This window comes from Dipodomys merriami, unplaced genomic scaffold (genome assembly GCF_024711535.1).
Source record: "Dipodomys merriami isolate MVZ:Mamm:240054 unplaced genomic scaffold, mDipMer1.0.p SCAF_5, whole genome shotgun sequence".
In the NCBI taxonomy this organism is placed as follows: domain Eukaryota; kingdom Metazoa; phylum Chordata; class Mammalia; order Rodentia; family Heteromyidae; genus Dipodomys; species Dipodomys merriami.
Window position 1 is genome coordinate 7,306,823 of NW_027206068.1, and position 19,082 is coordinate 7,325,904.

Here is a 19,082-nt window from a genome sequence, read left to right on the forward strand (position 1 = left end):
CACCATTTGCTTCCCAGTAATTCACACAGGAATCACAGAATTGAATTTCTGAGCCTCACAAATCTGAACTCGAAGGTAACTTCTAAGTAGGGGTCACATTAAGGCCTCTCTTTCTATCTGAGCGCCCTAGATGCCTTTGCAATATTCTTTGTGCTATTGAGCTGGGCCTGCTGTTGAGCTGGGTGCATCACTTACGTGTTCTATAGAACAAAGGGGTAGCTCCAATGGTCTCCAAGGCCCCTTCTCCTCCAGGCTCCAGCTTCTCACAATGCTACGTTGAGCACATGACCAGATTTCAGCCAGTGGAGGAAAGAGCTTGTGCCGAGAAAAGGGCCTCAGAGACACTGACATGTCCTGGATGTATTTGCTCCTTAGGATGAATTTGGAGCGGTTCCCTATTGAAAGCAATCCACCCATGTTTCATTGCACAAGTGCTTTCAAGTGAACCCACTGATATGCTGGGTTGTAGAATCAGGAGTACGTCTAGGAAAGGCACAGGCTCTGTCATCAACCCAGACTGGATTTATGTAAGAAACATCCACGTTTATGAAACCCACATGCCAGGGAGGACCCAATCCAGCAGTTCTAAGATTCAGTCCCAAAGGTGCTTTTTTTCTTTCGTTTCCTTCCTTCCTTCCTTCCTTCCTTGTTTCCTTCCTTGTTTCCTTCCTTCCTTCCTTCCTTCCTTCCTTCCTTCCTTCCTTCCTTCCTTCCTTCCTTCCATCCTTCCTTTTCTCTCTCTCTCTCTCTCTCTCTCTCTCTCTCTCTCTCTCTCTCTCTCTCTCTCTCTCTCTCTCTCTCTCTCTCTCTCTTTCTCTCTCTCTCTCTCTCTTTGGTGCCAGCCCTGGAGCTTGAATTTAGGACCTGGGCTCTGTTCTTGAGCTTCTTTTGCTCAAGACTAGAGCTCTACCACTTGAGCCATAACATCACTTCCCACTTTTTCTGATTAACTTAGTGGAAATAAGAGTTTTCATGAACTTTCCTGCCCGGGCTTGCTTTGAACCACAATCCTCAGATCTTGGGCTCCTGAGTAGATAAGATTACAGGTATGAGCCACCAGTGCCTAGCACCCAAAGGTGCATTTCTAATCAGCCTTCAGGGAAGGGCCATTGTTTCTGGTCCCTTAGGGGACAATGAGGTAAACAGTTATTGAGCATACAGTGTGCTGAATCAGCACAGCTTATGTGCCAAATGCTGGGGTATCTGTGGGAAAGGAGGTGAGTCTCAACACCCTTATGAAAGAGAAAAGTGGCTCTGTTGGGCCCCAAAGGGTGACCAGAAATCCTCAGATAACAGGAAGAGGAAAATATTTCAGGCTGAGAGTATTGAGGGAGGAAACAGCTAGGGAAATGCTTGGAAAAGTGGGCCCCTACTGCACAGGCTAAGGTGCTCTTCTGTCATTCCCTGAGCCTCCTTCATGACCTCCTGCTTGTCTTGGACCTCGGCTGTGCTGAGGCTCTGGGCTTTCCTGGCAGCTTGACTGCCCAAGTCCTTGAAGTACCGCTTTCACTTTATGCTGTGATGCAGGTGGCACCCACCAGTCTCTCCCACGGGGAGCATCCAAGAAATGGGAGGAATTTGAGGGCTCGTAGGCATCTTTCAGCTAACAAGGGACAAGAAGGACCTGACGTCAGGTCCTTCCAGAAAGAGTTCTACATGGCTTGTCACCAAGTCAATGATGCACACTCATACTATCTTCTCTCTTCACCTTTTCTAATGTCCCAGACCTGGACCTTTCTCTCTTGTTTCCTTGGATACTAGCCAGAAATAACCATCTGTTCCAAGCTCTGGTCTCAGGTTCTACTTTCCAGGGGCCTAAGACCCAACAGCCTGCAACTGTCATGCTGAAGAATTTTAACTTTGTCCTGTACACAAAGCAAATCAGCACTGTGCCAAGATTAAAACAAGAGCAACACTCTTCTGAGCAGATGTACCAGGAGGCACCAGCCATTGTGTGGGGGCTGGGGAGAGGCTCACAGGATGGCTGCAACCTGCTTCCGTGGCCAGGGCTGTTCATCGCTTGTCATGGCATTGTTTCCCATGCTAGGACTATGCAGGCACACAACATGCAGTATCATTCCCCCATACAAAGGTATTTAGATAGACCAATTGAGTCTAGGAGGAAACCGAGAAGGAAACAATGAAAGATCACCCTGGACCAAAAGAAAGGCTGCTGGAATGGTAGCAAATAATTATTTTATAAAAGGGAAGGAAGGGAGAAGTCATTGCTGTCTGAAAAAGTTCCCTTGTGCTGAGGGAAAGTCTATTAAATGACATGTCTTTCCAGCAACCAAAAGCAGCTCTCCTTGGGTTCCCAGTAGTAAGAAGAATGGAAACCTAAGACTGTTTCCTCACTGGTATCAGAACCAGAGGGATCTGGGGATGGGTTTCCCAGCAGCTTGAGAAAAGAAATGTGGGTGGGGAATGTGGGAGAAGGCTGGAGAGGGTCCCAGGGGAGCTCAGCTGGGGAACGTGTGCGTGGGTTGTGGGATTGTAAGTGATGCAGGGACAGTCACGGTGTGCTATCTATCTGGCCATTTCTCCCCTGTGCTGTATAATGATCCTCTACTCTTAGTAAAAGTCTGCTAAACATATACCCACTGGGAACCATCTGGGGTGTGGAAATAAAAGAAAAATGGCGATGTGATCACTGGGAAGGGGCCAAAGAGAAAGGATATAAAAAAAACAGTATGGGAATTGTTTTCTTTCCCTCTCTCTGACTTTCTCTCCCTACCTCCCTCCTTCTCTTTCTACTTCTCTGTGTCTGTGACACTGCATATACACTTTCCTTCATTTTATTGTAAAGATGTTGTACAGAGGGGTTACAGTTACATGAGTAAGGCAATGAGTCCATTTCTTGTGGAGCATTGTTACCTTCTTTTTTTTCTCCTTCTATCCCTTCCTTACCACATTTTTCTTTTTTTAGCAAGTACTGGGGTTTGAATTCAGGGCCTTACCCTTCACTAGGCAAGATGCTGTACTGGTTGAGCCATGCCTCCAGCACAGAAATAGATTACAGAAAAGGTTTTAGTCGGATCTTGAACACATCTGAATTTAACTCATAATAAGTATGTTTTCCTTATTTAAGTTTTGAAGAGATACTGCATAGGTCGTGGTTCAAAATTCATAGAGTATCAAATAGGAACAGGAAAATACTCTCTTTCCCACATTTACTCAAGCCCACTCCATCTCCCGTAGGCAACTAATGGTATTGGCCCTGGTAAACCTCAAAGTATATGGTATAACTTGATAAGAAAAATACGTAAAGTTATTTTTCTAGTAATTTCCATGAATGCGACAATCATACATTCTGTTGACAAGTTGTCTTTTCATTCTCCCTATGAGCCCACTTGAAGGTCTCGCTCTTTTCCTGCACTTGCATGGAGGTCGCCTAAGAGTTCTGATATAATAGGCATTTGGATGAATCGATATGACACAGCTTGAGCATGCTTAGCCCAGAAATATGAAAGCTGTATTATATTGAAATACAAAACTTTCAGAATAAAATTAAATTGTGAAGCATTTTAGAATTCAGGCATACAGATAATGCATGCACAACCAGTAAGATCTATGCAAAAATTCTGAAATTAAAAAAAACAACAATGTGAAAACATGCCCAGACTCAAATATTTTGGATAAGCAATACTCAACTTGTATATCCTTCTTTTTTCCTTTACTTAAAATTTTTTTTGGGGGGGCTGGGAAGGTGGCTCAGTAGTGGAGTTCATGCCTTGCACGCATGAGGCCCTGGGTTCGATTCCTCAGCACCACATAAGCAGAAAAGGCCAGAAGTGGTGCTTTGTCTCAAATGGTAGAGTGCTAGCTTTGAGCTGAAGAGCTGAGGGACAGTGCCAAGACCCACAGTTCAGGCCCCACGACCAACAAAATAAATAAATAAACAAACAAACAAATAAAAAAAATTTTTTTGGCATTAATGGGGTTTGAACTCAAGGCCTTGAGTTTATTGGGCAGGCAGAATACTACGGTGCCACAACCTTATTACCCCTGTTTTTCCACTGGTTATTTGCATGTCTGGACCACAACCTGCCTATTTTAGGCTTCCTGTAGTTGCTGGGGTGACAGGTACACACTACTACATCCAGCTTCCTTCTACTGGGATGGAGTGCTGCAGACTCTTCTGCCTGAGCTGGTCTGTAACTGTGTTTGTCCCAAGCTTAGCTTTTCACATAGCGTAAGATAACAGGCAGTTGACACTGGTAATGGTGATTCCTATGAACCTGGCACACTTTCTCTGAGGGTGAAAAGAGGCCTTACTTTACCTTTGGGAAATCTGTTTATGAACTATAGATGTCTGAGCTAATGTTGAATCCTCTTGTTTTTCTTAAATGGTATACAGGGTCTTTTTTGAAGGTCAGTAGGACATAATCCACCCATGGAATAAATTCTAAAATATACTTCCTATAAGAAATTGCAGTGGTCATGATATTCTAATTAAAGGCAGTGAATAGTGACCCTTTTATATTTCAGTGTTTTAAAGACCCATTAAATCAGAATCAGCAAGGGAACAGATTGTCATTAGCTAAGCCAATGCAACTTTCTTTCTTTGCATCCTTTCTATTTCCAAACCTCATCTACAGTTACTAAAATCAAGCTCACAGCTACCATATTGACAGATGACAAATCTGGAAACGATTAAAATCTAATGTGGTACCTCATACCTTTTTGCCAATTAGTGTCATTAATATGCTTAGATAACATAGTCTTTCTGGATTAATTTGGAAATTATCAATCAGATAAATGGGTGAGCAACATTTGAATACTTTGCAGATGGAAATGGTGTCACGTTTAGATTTGAAAAAACATTGGGAAACCTAACTATTTCACTCATTAACACCCTCAAGACATGCCATGAGCGAAGCAGACAAGTACCCCAGGCTCTTCCCAGTCAATCCATTCAAGTTTCCGCTGTGTCTTTTCTATTCTCTGACTCCATGGCAACAGGACACTGACCTGCCCTTAAGGGAAATGGAATCACTGGCAAGACTGAGACTTTTAATAATCCTACTTGTCAATACAGGACAGAATGAAATGGATAGATTCCTACCAGGTTACTTTACCAACGACTAACAAAATGAGTGGTTGCCAGCAAGTGACCAGCCTATGTCCAGAGCATTCCCCCCAAAAAGCAATCATCACATCATTATTGTCCAAGAAAATCCACACCACTGACACCTGTCCATCATGACACCTACTGAGTTTGGACATCTTCTTTCAATATTTACCTTTTCCTCAAAAGGTAAAAAGGATTGACTTATTCACGGGGATTAATAATCTGATTTTTCATTTTCCAGATTTATTTTTAAGAAAAAAATACAAATATCCATAGGAAATGACACATTCTGTTGTGCTAGTTTTAAAATCAGGATATTATTCAGAAATATCAGCTTCCATTGACCAAACTACAATTCTGAAGGAAAATAAGGATTGAGAAATAACAGTTCTGATATTCAGGATCTATATCCTCATCCCTCACACAGGTAAGACAGGCCATCTTTTCTCCTCTTTCTTTTCCTTGATGTGTCCTATTGTGTGGCTTGACATTTGTGACAGACTGTCTTTTTGGTGGTACTACTGTCTGGCTCAGAAATATAAACAGCACTTCAGAAATTTATTTTACAATTAATCTTCTGATTTGTCATGCTAAGAAGATCAGCTTCCAGATTTTCTATTCTAAATTACTCTTGAACAGATTTTATGCGCAGGCAAAGAAATAGCTCTATTCTTGAATACAAACTGAAAGTTGAGACTTGAGACTCTGTGTCTCTGTCTTTATCTCTGTCTCTGTCTCCCCTTCTTGCTCTTTCTCATGTTAAATGTAAATGCTTCACAGTTTCCCCAATCAATTATTTGTAAAAGAATACATATAATTCTGCTGTGCTGCGGAAATACCAGTTATTTTTAAAAGTCACATTATTTTTTCATGAGCCAGCTGCTCAACTGATGTACTTTTGGAGAAGGCTCTCCTTGTCTCTGATGCTATATTACTAAATTAATTCCCCCCACCCCTGCAATAGGACCACATTGCGGCTCTCCAGCCTATCTATTTCAGGGCTTCTGGGTGAGTTTCCACCATTGGTGATCAATCAGCCTGAGGTTCCTTTGGTTTGCATCAACTCTGGACAACAGGGGGTCTGCAGTGGTTTAATTAAAGATTAGCAACCACCAGAAGGAGCAGTGCTCACCATCCTGTCTGTTCCCTTATTATGTCTGTCTCAGTTCTAGGTTGGTTTAGAAGCTGGGTTCAGTACAGCTTCAGTGGGGCCTGCTGGTGTGGCTGGCTGTCAGTTTCTTTCAGTGCAAAATAGTACCAGGCAAAGGGGTGCCCCCCAAAAAGCATATAAAATCTGCTAGCAAACCGTGGTGCCTTTCAAATAAGCAGAAATGTAGTGGGGAAGAAATTCAGATCACCACAACACATTCAGGTTGCATAATCAGTCACTTGGGAATGTTTGAATCTCTGGTGAGGTATGATGATGCTTTGGGGTGGGGCAAAGGTCAGCCTCTCTAAGTCTTCCAGAGATAGGCATAATTGCCATAGCTATTATGCTTCCATATCTGTCAATAATTCATCTAGGTTAGATCATCTACAAGACTTGGCTGGCCCATGGCCACAGACAGTCACCCATCCCCGTGAGAGGCAAACACAAAGGTCTTGCATTTGGCTGGGCTGAACAGAACTAGAAATGGAGCCAGCAATGCCTCAGATGGCAACTCAAACGTGGTTCATCAGACTGGCTCCCCATTTAACATGAATGGAGTGTTTTTCCTTTCGAATTCCAAACAAACTCACAAATGATTGTTTGTCCAACTCCTAGCTCTGACCATATGTGTGTGGATAAACCAATTTCATTTCTGGGTCCTAGTATCTTCATGTGTAAAATGAGGGATTTGGACTGGAGATCTCTGAAGTTATTTTTAGCCTCCAAGTTCTAGAGTTCTTTAAGTGCAGATGGAAGTACTCCAGCATTTGGCAAATCACATCTAGGTCTGACCACCTTCTTTTTCAGTACCTACTCAAACAACAGAGGCTGTCTCTCCCACACAACTCACCTTTTCCACGGGTGTGTGTTCTTCATTGGTGACACTTGCTTTCCTTGATTCATTTTTCGACCTGCTCAGCCTTCTGGATACTTTTTCTCTGAGTAGGGTTGCATATCCAATGTGTTCATAGATGGGGTTAGTTGTCATTTTGGAAATGTATTCAGCAGCTTTTGTTTCTATGTACAACGTTATCAAGCCATCTGTCACCAGATCATGAATGGATTCAAACCTCTTCTCGCCTACGAAATGCTTCCCATCGTGGAAGAGCCGGTAGTTTAAGGTCTGATTTCCAAACCTGCCCAGGATAAAATAAAGGGTTAGCATACTGAGGAACAGTAACATCAGCTCTGAGGCCTGTGCCTGGTACAGGCCTAAGGTCTGCACACTCAGTATCTTAGAAATCTTCCAAGCTGGGTAGAGATACTATTCCTGTTTTAAAGTGGACGCATGAAAAGTTGGAGGTTACAAGCTAGAAAGGCAAATGTAATCCCAAGTAGTCATTTGGGGTCATCTGATCCTGTAAGTCACCCTGGCCATTGAGTTGTAACATTTCTCAATTGAAAAGTCTGATGGTTGCTCCTGATATATAAATACTGTACCTATAAAATTTTTAATGGGGCCTGACAAGAACTTGTGTAATTCATGACACCACCATTGACCCTGATGTTTCCTTATTAATTACATCTTTGGCCATCATGAGAACATAACATATTCCTGCCACCTCGGTCAAGGCGGAAGAGAGACATCGGAGGTGTGCTTAGTTAGTGTGCCATCATTGTTGGCATGCCAGCAATATCACTCCAGGGTCCTCTATTTTTTGGTCCTGACTACTCCCTGTAGTCCTTAGTTTTTCATGTCATAGCACCTGCTTGGATCCCTACCTAGGGTACCAGCTCCTGATGCTCATTTGCTGGAAAGAGAGGAAAGTACTTTGTATACCTAGAGTACTACACAGCATTTGAAGTATGGCCTCATCTTTGCATCATTTAAGATACATTTAAGATACTAGAGGGCTGGGAAGGTGGCTCAGTGGTAGAGCACTTGCTTTGCATGCCTGAGGCCCTGGGTTCGATTCCTCAGCACCATATAAGCAAAAAGAAAAAAGCCGGAAGTGGCGCTGTGGCTCAAGTGGTAGAGTGCTAGCCTTGAGCTGAAGAGCTGAGGGACAGCATCCAGGCCCAGAGTTCAGGCCCCCCAAAAAAGATACATTCTAGAGACCTCCAGTTAAAACTTGAGAAGCTTCTTTCAAAGGCCATAATATCAATAGTGTGCACATACCATTTGCTAGCTGTTCTGTGAAGCTACCTCATTCCCTTTATGGAAAAAGGTCTTCTATTACCAGGAAATGACCTGCTAGCAGACAATCTGATTATTAGACATCTGTCACAAACCTTACTAGGACTATGTTAGGAATCAAATGACATAAAATACTGGATGAGCGTATGGAAATGGTATAGATAAAATGCTTTTATATACTTATGATGACCAAGTATTGAGCTTATGCCTGTAATCCTAGCTAATTAGGAGATAAAATCTGAGGATCATGACTCCAAGACAGCTGGTAGGAAAGCCCATGAGCCTCTTATCTCTAACAAACCACCCCAAAACCAGAAGTGGAGCTAAGGCTCAAGTGGTAGAATGTCAGCCTTGGTGGAAAAGGTGAGCGACAGTGACTAGGCCCTGAGCTCGAGCTCCAGTACGGGAGCTTGAAATAAGTAAGTACCTAAATAAATTGTTGTGATGTTGGTTAAAGGCCCAGGAGAATCCTGTTATACAGGCTTGTTGGCATGCTGCATCATGCCTGCCATCAGGATGAGCTTGGGATGAAGATGATACCTGAAAGAAAACTGTGCACAAGCAAGTCCCAATAGGTTATGCTAGGCACACACTTACAAGATGAGGTGAAGCCCTTGTGGAATGATGGTTGCTGGGAAGGAGGCAGAGGTGTGGCTCTGTCAGCTAGCTCCATATTTCAGGCAGAAACAGGTGGAGGAACAATGAGCTTCCAGGTAATTTTCCAATGAACTGTGCCACAATGAACACAGCCCATGTCTACAAGTAATAACCTGATAAGACCTGCAGCCCAGGAACTATATAAACTCTCCAATATGCTGCTAGTGTTTTAAATATCAGAGGGGGAAGGATTGTCTATGGGTACTGAGTTTCTGCTTGGGATGATGAAAAGCTCTGGGAATAGAGAGAAGCTAGTGAGATAACACAATGTGCTTTTGGGCCTGAGTTTACCCTTAAATAGGGTAAAATGATACCTAGTATGTGTATTTATATGGATGGGTATCAATATACATGTAGGTAAATATACAAATATGTACCTATATAAATATACAAAATATATGTATATTTTGTCACAGATTTTTAAAGTGAGAAACTTATGAAAGGCATGATTTCGAGAGGAGTACATTGCATGCGTGTAGTGGTATGTCATCTAAATCCCTCTAGCACAATCAAAATATGCTAATAAAAATCTCAAAAATAAAGTAGGAAAAATGTGAGCAAGTCAGTTTCCTAATGAGCCCACTTTTTATTTGTTCATTGTTCACATTTGAAGTATTCTTTGATGGCATCCTGGCCATAACCCATAGCCACTACAGAGCTGCACCCCACCACTTTACATCTTTCTTCAGCTTTATGGAGGATGACAACTCCCGGAGTTGCTTGTCTTCAAACCTAAGGAGGTGGATTTGGTGCTCAGGACGAAGGCCCGCTTCGAACACACCAGCAATAGGCCTCATCCCAGTTGGATGCAAACACACAGAGATAGGTCAGGGGTTGGCACTTGTAAGGCTTTGCAGCCTCACAGGCCAACGTGAATGACCGTGGCTTGAGGGCCTCTTGTGAAGCAGTAGCAATGCCTTCCTGGGCCCACAGCAGTGGATTATGGGTAAAGTCAGATTTCCAGCACACTCAGGCCTCTGCCCAACTCAGGGATGGCAGGGGAAAGCAGCAAAGCCACCTTCAAACTCATACAAACAGTGAGTGAAACTCAGCTCACCTTAGCGCTAGCGTGTAACATCCTGGCTGGCGTTGGCTTTCCCGAAGGATGTAGGCACCCTCCACACCTCCCAGAAGCTCATCAGCCTGCTCCCGGGAGATAATCCCATGAAACCTGGGGAAACAAGACCAGCATTGCTTGGAACAGATCATGTATAAGGTGGCCCCCAAAAAGCTAGGCTAAAAAAGATGACGGGTTCACTCTGAATCTACAGCCCCCTCTGGATGAAGAAGGACCTGAGTATTGCACATCTCTAAGACCCCTGGGCCTTCCCGCCCCCCCCTCCCCCCCGCCTTTCCCCCCCCCACAGCTACTACTCAAATAAGCAAACACAAGAACACCCAATTTTCACCTGCCTTTCTACTATTATCTTTGCTCTCAAGATGAAAATGGAAGTCCAAATAAAAAAAGCCAGTTTATGGCATCTTAAAAAAAAAAAAAAAGAACAATTACCAATTTATCTCCCAGCTCAAATGCAGAGAACTATGTATTATCCTGATTGCAAATGAACACCTATTGATCAGTAACCTGCTTGCTTCAGGTGCAAGACGCTATTCATTTCAGAGGCTCATTCTCTGGAAAGGAAAGCTGGCTGTAATCCACATTCTTCCAGTCACTAATGTTTTGAGAGCAATTGCTGAAGGGATAGGTCTAGAAAAGATACTATCTTCTATTTTTTAATTTAAAAAATATATATCTTCTTTTTCTACCATGAATAACGTCAACACACATGCATATAGGAAACGTGGCACGCATGTCGGGGAGGGCTTCATCTTGGCCAGGGACAGCTAGGACCTCCTTAGGTCCTTGCTTAGGTTCATTCTGTAGCCTATGGCCACCAGGGAGGCAGAGGGCAGTGGAAACTGGGTCAAGCAGGCCCCAGACCACTTCCCTGCTGCCCTTGAACAAGGATTGCTGTTCATCACTATTAATAGAAAGGTTTGATCAATCAGTGTTTTAGAGGAAGATGAGCTGCTAGGGAGTAAGGCCACTGCCCAAGGACAGGTTCCTGAGAATTGATCAGCACTTTCCTTCCAGGATTACCAAATCTTGGAGAATTAATCCAAGAAGGAATTTTCTAGACCAAGAAAAAAATGTCTTTACTTTCTTGGAAGAAGGAGAAGAGGAGAGCTAAAGGGGATGATATTGATAAAGATGCATTGTACTCATAAACTGACATGTTGACGTGTAACCCCTTTGCAGAACTACTTAAAGATAGTAAAAAAAAAAAAAGTACAATGTCTTATAGTAAAAAAGAAAAAGAAAAGAAAGGGAAGGAAAACAAGAAGCCATTAGACAAGTTTTTAAATTTTTTCATACCCCAGGAATATCAAGATTAAGATAGAGGAAAAGTAAGACAGAACCATATTTTAAAAATAAAAATGTCCAACATGATATTGGAATATGAAATATTTAATACATATATCTATACCTTCATATAGGTATATCTAAAATAATGACATATTGATATAATGTTAAATTGTTATTCATTCATATATATGTGCATGCACATATATATGAATGATATATATACCTTCCATGTCAATGTTCTTGTTCTAGGGAGTGAGGTAGTACATCACATGATATCTATATATGTGTGTGTATATATTTGTGTATATAAATATATATATATATATCACAAATATTCTGACTGTCTTTGAGTTCTAAAATTGGCTTTGTGAATCTCAGGAGCCATGACCTGGATGTCTAGGAGCTGTGTTTTCCTGGAGAAAGGATGAATACTGAGACATAATAGGGACCTTACTGTCCATAAGGAGACCTCCGTCTTTAAGGAAGAGTGTCTTCACAGTGGGTTTGGGCAGAAGCCAGCTCATTGGATCTAAGTGGGCCCATATAGAATGTGTGAAAATAAAGCTTGCACATCCATTATAAGGCTCTTGAAACAGAGGGAAGGACTGCCCTGGGCCTTGCCAACCATGCCATGCTTCCTGAACCAGGGTAGGAGGGCTGGGTAATGTTGTGGGCAAAGATGCTTGCAAGTAGACATGCAGGTGTGTGTGTGTGAGAGAGAGATTGTTGGAAGGTAAGAGGGAGGATTGTGGAATGTTGCCCAATTCATCGTCAAAAAGGACAAAAGCTGTTGTCAGATGCAGATTGAGATGTCCAGAACATGCTTGACAATGGGCCAAAGCAAAGCAGAGGCCAGCACAGAAGGATAAGGCACACAAGCAGCACACTCCGGAGCCTGGCTTCTTATTACCAGTCATTTCTGTGGGACAGAACTGAAGAAAAGGAAACAGGAGTTTAATGTGAAAGTAGCTAACTATAACCTCTTGAATTGGAAAGTATATGTGATCACCAGCCAGCACATTGGAGGCCAAGAACTAAGTTCACTTACTCAAAAGAATGTAACAATTTGTATACCTTAACATCCAGTCAGTAGCTCCTCATTCCCTGATGCATGGCTTTAGGAAAGTCAGAATATCTGTGGTGTACATATATGATATGATGTACCAGAAAGAAACAGTTAACGAAGGAATGATGATTTTTCTCTGAGGGGTAAGGATGAGATGTCTTTAACTATCTTCCTTTCTGATATGATCTGAGTTAGCAGGTATTATTAGATTTAAAAACTAAATGTAACATCTATCTGCAAAAGCAATACTCAAAATTCATGTATCAAATATTTAGGAAGTGGCACTTTGGCTCATGTGGTAGAGCACTAGCCTTGAACAAAAAGAGGCTCAGGATGGTGCCCAGGCCCTGAGTTCAAGCTTCCGGACTGGGGGAAAAAATTCAAATATCTAAAAGTACAAAGAAGTAAAAAAATAAAAAAATTTAAGTAATTTCCCCCTAAGTTATCCATTGTCAATAGTGTGCTTCATTCACAAGAAATGCATTTCCAATTCTAAAGCCAGCATGTAATACTTTTACAGTAGAAAAAAAAGCCCTGAAATAAATAAATTTAAGAAGAAACATGAAATCAGAAGGCTCTAAATTTATTTGCTTCTAAAACAAAGTGTTCCTTGTGTGGTTAAAAAAATGTTTCCTTGGTCTTTTTATTTTCTAGAACTGGGGACTGGAAAATAAGAACTGAAAGGTTATTCAACCAAATTTTTATGCAAAAAGAAAGTGCACAATGAATACAATAGCATTTAGGATCCATGTGTCAAGTGTATATGATAGGTTTTCATTATTTTTTTAAAAATAGTATTAATTATGCTACTTTCAAGCAAAACCTGAGCAGTATATTGAGACTGGAAGCCATATTACAATATATACCAGACTTTAGGGACATGGGCTTGGAAAGAGGGTACCTATCCACAATCCTGGGTAGGTACTCATAGGGATGCTGAATTCCCAAAGCCCTGGAAAGGGAGGCTCTGAAATGCAGCTGTGGCAATGAGGAAGGAGCACTGGGCTGTGTCCACTAAGAGGGTCATTAATCATGATGTGAGTGACTCTGTTGGGAAAGAGAATGAAATGAACAAGGTTGGTATTGGCTGCGGGAACTTGGTAGGTGGACTTTAAAGAGGCTTTGCTACCAGGTTGGCTCTGGGTAAAAGAATGACTTGTACACTAATTCTCCCTCTGGTGAGGGGCTTTACAACCACACTCAGACCACAAATTATTTTATGGTCACACATATTTGCGTGGTAGTAAGGTGCCTGAGCAAATAAAGCAAAACAAGAGCTGGCATTAATTAGAAAATAGGGAAAAAGAGGATAAATACTAATGAATGTAGTAAAGCAATGTGTACATATATCCAAGTCAGGAGAAACTACCTTTTTAAAAAAAATAAGACTGTATGGAAATGGAATGTCTTCCCTGGCTACTGAGAACATAGAGTATATGAAAATCAGGAATTCAGTTACAGTGTGTGGATTTCAACAAACCAAATGTTTATATTGTATCAAGGTATACAGTGAAGTGAAATGCTCACAGAAAGCCCTCATTATGAAAAACACTGTCTTACATTTCAAATACTTGTGAGGTACTTGGAAACAGCTTTTGTGGAAAGAATTGTAGCATGAACCACTTTCCCTGCCACCTTAATGGAAATCATGCACCCGAGTGTTGTAAAGAAAATTCAATACAAAGGAATCTGATTGCTCTTATTCTTCTTACTAAACTCTTACACAATGGACATATGATGAAGACCATAAATTAGAGAATTTTAAATATTGATATGACACACAAAGTGACTACTTATTAGATTGTTAAAACAAAAAATAGTATAATACATACTCTCTTCCATAATATTTTGGTCTGTTTTCCACCTACATTAAAAAGAAGAAAAAGATTAATAATGCATTTGAATTCAAATCAGCTACATAAAAATTCTATTCAACTAAACAAGGTTAAAGTCCCAGTTGTGATTTTACTATACATTAGAGATCTGTGAAGCTATGAAATTAATCAATACATTCCACTGTCTTGGGTAAGGTGAGCTAGAGTTGGTACCTTTTTCTTCTCATTAGGCTCACTTCCTTTCTAAACTAATTGCCTACAAAACGAATTTTCAGAGGAAACAAAGTACTGCTTATTTTATTATTAAGGAATTTGTAAAGATAAGGCTTCATTCATTTCTTGTATGAATAAAACATAAGCATTTATTTCAATCTTCATTAAATTGTTTCGTTATGCATTTGTAAAACAAATAAGGAGTACACGTGGATTAAAAACAAAATAGGCTTAATTTGATCTCCATTCAAACAAAATTATTATAACATGCTTTTTTTAACAAATGGCTAATGGGCTGAAATTTATTGACAGCAGAGGTATATTATATAGAAGATAAGATTTAAGGCTTTAAAATTTATACACCTTCCAGAGAAGATTTCAACCACAACTTCAGCCTTAGGGTAATCATTTTAGATTTTGATCAGTAATCATTTTAGATCTTGATCGCATGTTGGTAATCTACTTTCATAGGAGTGCTTTGTTTTCTGATGTTTAAGGTGTTGGAGTTGGTAAGAAATAAATGATTGTCATAATTGGCTTTCTTTCTGTTACTCTCATGCAAGGGACACTCAAAATATAGTTGTGTTACATAAAGTTGTACATTTTATTGATGGTTGTACATACAGGAATAAGTTTATCTTTTTCCATGGGCCTGGTAGCTATTTTGTCTATAGTTCTTTCTGTCAACAGTCAAAAGTGTTTTCTCAGCAGGGCTCACAGACAGTGGTGGGATTTCAAGATTCCCTGCAGGCAGTTTCCTGCCCTACCTTCACCCTCCAAAGGATGCAGGGTATTTGAGCAGACAACAGGTCACTATGAAGAGGAGAAAAGCTCAGGCCTAGAGCTCTGAGTACCATACTCACAACTCTGCTGGGACAGGCCTAGTTGGCACAAAACTAATTATCAACAATCAAATATGTGTTCACTCCTCTATGCGCTTTACACATAAAGAGCATTCAACCAAGAGGGCATTCATAACTATCCATCTTCAAGATTTGGAGCCTGATCAGTGACTTTGTGTAGGAAGATTTAAATAACATCATTAACAGAAGTGCAGATTGTCTATATGAGGTCTTTTCTATAAATAATGTGTACTGTTGCTCTACAAATCAGTAAGCTTTAAAATATGAGCTGAACATTTTGTTATTTCATTTATATCATTCTATTGGCTTTCAAAGTTCTTGCTTATTTTTATGATACTGTTGGTGTTCAACTGCAAAACGATTGAATTATGCAAGAAATATAGAACCAGAAAAGTCAATGGTAGACTAGATAAAATGGTACAATCACTCTTTCTTCTTGGAAGGTAATACACCAAAATTTGATATTATTCCCTCTATGGAAGGACAATTGTGTGTGTGTGTGTGGGGGTGTATGTGTGCATGCATGCGCGCGTGCACATGTGCACTCACTCATACTAGAGCTCTAACTCAGGGCCTGGACACTGTCCTTTAGCATTTTTGCTCAAAGTTGGCACTCTATTACTTGAGCCATAGCTCCACTTCTGACATTTGGATGGTGACTCGGAGATAGGAGACTCATGGAATTTCCTGCCTGGGCTGGTTTTGAACCTTGATCCTCAGATCTCAGCCTTCTGATATCTAAGATTACAGGCCTGAGCCACTGGTGCCCAATGAGAGCACAATTTTATTTTTATACTTCTCTTTTTAGCATTTGAAAAATCTGGATGTAACCCTCAACCTTGTTCTTTTTTCTCATCCTCTCATTTTTCCAAAAGTGGAAGGGTAATTAAGTTCCTAGATGGGCAGCACAGTACAGAAAGCCAACTACTCACTCTTGACATGAAGGTAAGTGGTTAATAAATGTTGGATTTAAATGACTCTTTAACAAGACAATAATTACTTTCAGTTCATTCATCAATCATAAAGCTATATATAAAATATGTATTAGGTTCAGGGCTTTTTGCTCAGCTGCTCAAGCAGTAATGACCTCACAGGGGCAGGAAGGACACGGCTACAGGGTGCTCAGGGGGTTCTGCACTTGTAACAGGTAGGAAAGAAAACAAGGAGAAATCTAACAGCTGCCTAAATATGGATATTTTATGGTGACTTAGAGTTCACCAAATAAGATCCTGCATAGTGGAAACTTTGGTCCAGTTGAAGGACAAATCTCTTGGGTAAGAGACTACTAGAAGATGAGCGTAGCCGGATGCCGGTGGCTCACACCTGTAATCCTAGCTACTCAGGAGGCTGAGGTCTGAGGTTCATGGTTCAAAGCCAGCCTGAGCAAGAAAGTCTGTAAAATTCTTATCTCCAACTAACTACCAAAAAGCCAGAAGTGGAGCTGTGGCTCAAGTGGTAGGGCATTAGCCTTGAGCAAAAGCTCAGGACAGTGCCTAGGCCCTGAGTTCAGCCCCAAGGCCTACACACACACACACACACACACACACACACACACACACACCACACACACACACACACACACACACACACACACACACACACACACACACACACACGAGAGTACTGTGCTACGTGGGGCAAAATGTATATAGAATAGGACCAGAACAAAAGGAACCCACTACTGGTACAGACAGGTATTCAAACTATTTAAATCCAGCTCTAAATCTGGAGAGTTCGATGTAAGAGAGAGCAAGAATGGAAGATGTAGCTGACTATGATCATTACTCACACTGGGCCAAGCTACTGGAGACAATCTGAGTCCATGTCTTTTCCATTGCTTGTCACAGTAGGCATTGCATAAAATATAGTTTACTTTGTTAATGTTAAAGAGAGAGAATGGCTATGATTATTACATTTCTTTTTTCTAATTTTTTCATGCACAAGAGTCTAAACATAGTCTCCATCACTCCTCCTCCTCACTGAGCTTTAAACTAGTTAGGAGCTCAATTTTTAAGTTAAATGCTTCTGAAGAATAAAAAGCCATAGAATATTCACACGTCTTCAAGTGGGATACTATTGGATACTTGGATCCAGATCAAACCAAGTGAGCTAAGGTCTTGGGGACAAGGTACCCCCCTGGAGTACCTGGTAACCTCTCCAGTGTGAGTCATCAATGCCTTACAGAACCCAAATCCCTCTTTTCCCAAGCACAGCTCGTTCAGCCACCAATGATTCTTGAGGTCCACTTGTGAGATCCAGAGCTGTTATCACTTTTAAAGAAGCAGTAGCACTAAATTTCAGTGTCTAATGGTCATGCAGCTGAGCCAGAAGAACTGTTGTTAATTAAAAAGTAAGACAGCTCCAAAGTTCTTGCATCCCTTTTAAGAATTTTATCTGTGACTCTCTGTGAACTGAAGGACTACTTTAGATAGTCATATGAAATCAGGAAGGGAGAAGATGTATCCTATCACACATGAATGAAAGTTGTTTCTGGAGCTTCCTAGCACTATCAAAAAAGTCCCAGGATAGCTGGGTGCTGGTGGCTCACACCTGTAATCCTAGCTACTCAGGAGGCTGAGATCTAAGGATCACAGTTCAAAGCCAGCCCAGACAGGAAAGGCCATGAGACTCTTATCTCCAATAAACCACTCAGAATACCAGAAGTGGCACTGTTGCTCAAGCGGTAGCGCTTGCCTTGAGCCAAAGAGATAAGAGACAGTGCTCAAGCCCAGAGTTCAAGCCCCACAACTGACAAAATAAATAAATAAATAAATTAAAATAAATTTAAAAAGTCCTAGGATAGACCCAGGAGCCTCCTTGGTGAACCTGGCTGCTGAGACTAGAGCTATTAAATATCAGCTCTGCTCACTTGCTCTTGGGAATTAGTGTTCTGGCTCCCAAGAAGGGAAAGAACCCCATCTTTTAATTTCCTTTCAGAAAAACACAGATATTTGAGGGTAAATGGCTAGATCTTCTAATCCTAGGCCTTTATATGATCTAAATGGTCCAAAAAGGAACACTTCTCATTATATCAGTGAAAGGCCACATGAAATAGATCCTTCCCAAGGCACCTGTAGATGACCATGAAAACAGTGGCTGGTTTTTTTTTTAAAGATAGGTGAATATTTAATTCTAGATAATTATCTATAGTAAGACTAATCCCTCAAGGTGGACAGATATGGCAGATGTTGTCTCCAGTGATTAAAGCTGCATTAAAACTGGAACTGCATTAAGATATATTGCCCATTCTTTTGAATATCCTTGCAGATGCCCTTTTGAAAGTATTGTCTTCTCATTCAAACTATAACTCTTCAGTATGTATTTGTTTTTTTGACAATGGACTTGGGAGATGTTATTTAAGCAATCAGGCATTCAGAGTCAACCCAGTGAACAAGGTTAAGTGATCAAACTAGACATTTGAGATAGAAGAGGCATAAGATTTCCATTGCGATTTGTTCTGAGGGTATTTTGGTAGATGCATTCTCAATAAGCTCTGAGCAATGGAAACTTGATGAAGTAAAAGAAAAGCTTTCCAAGATTCCCAAATGAAAGAGATCATGCTATTGTAATACACAGTGAGCCCTCCATAGCCTTCAATTCTATAACTGCAGATTCATGCTCATGCAGTACATAATGGGCTTGCCCAGTCCTTCAATTTTATATCTTTACATTCAACCAACTGAAGATAGAAAGTATTAGCAAAACCCCAAATTTGCTTTTTG

The 19,082-nt window shown here is 40.9% G+C and overlaps 1 protein-coding gene across 1 annotated transcript in view; it reads right to left on the minus strand.

Moving 5' to 3' along the window:
• Chn2 (chimerin 2) overlaps positions 1 to 19,082 on the minus strand; it is a 336,451-nt gene that overhangs the window by 116,185 nt on the left and 201,184 nt on the right. Inside the window, exons 4-6 of the mRNA XM_069996025.1 lie at positions 14,282 to 14,313; positions 10,073 to 10,186; positions 7,072 to 7,357 (exon numbers count right to left, since the gene is read on the minus strand). Coding sequence (XP_069852126.1) covers positions 7,072 to 7,357; positions 10,073 to 10,186; positions 14,282 to 14,313 — 432 coding nt within the window. The remainder of the gene's footprint in view (positions 1 to 7,071; positions 7,358 to 10,072; positions 10,187 to 14,281; positions 14,314 to 19,082) is intronic.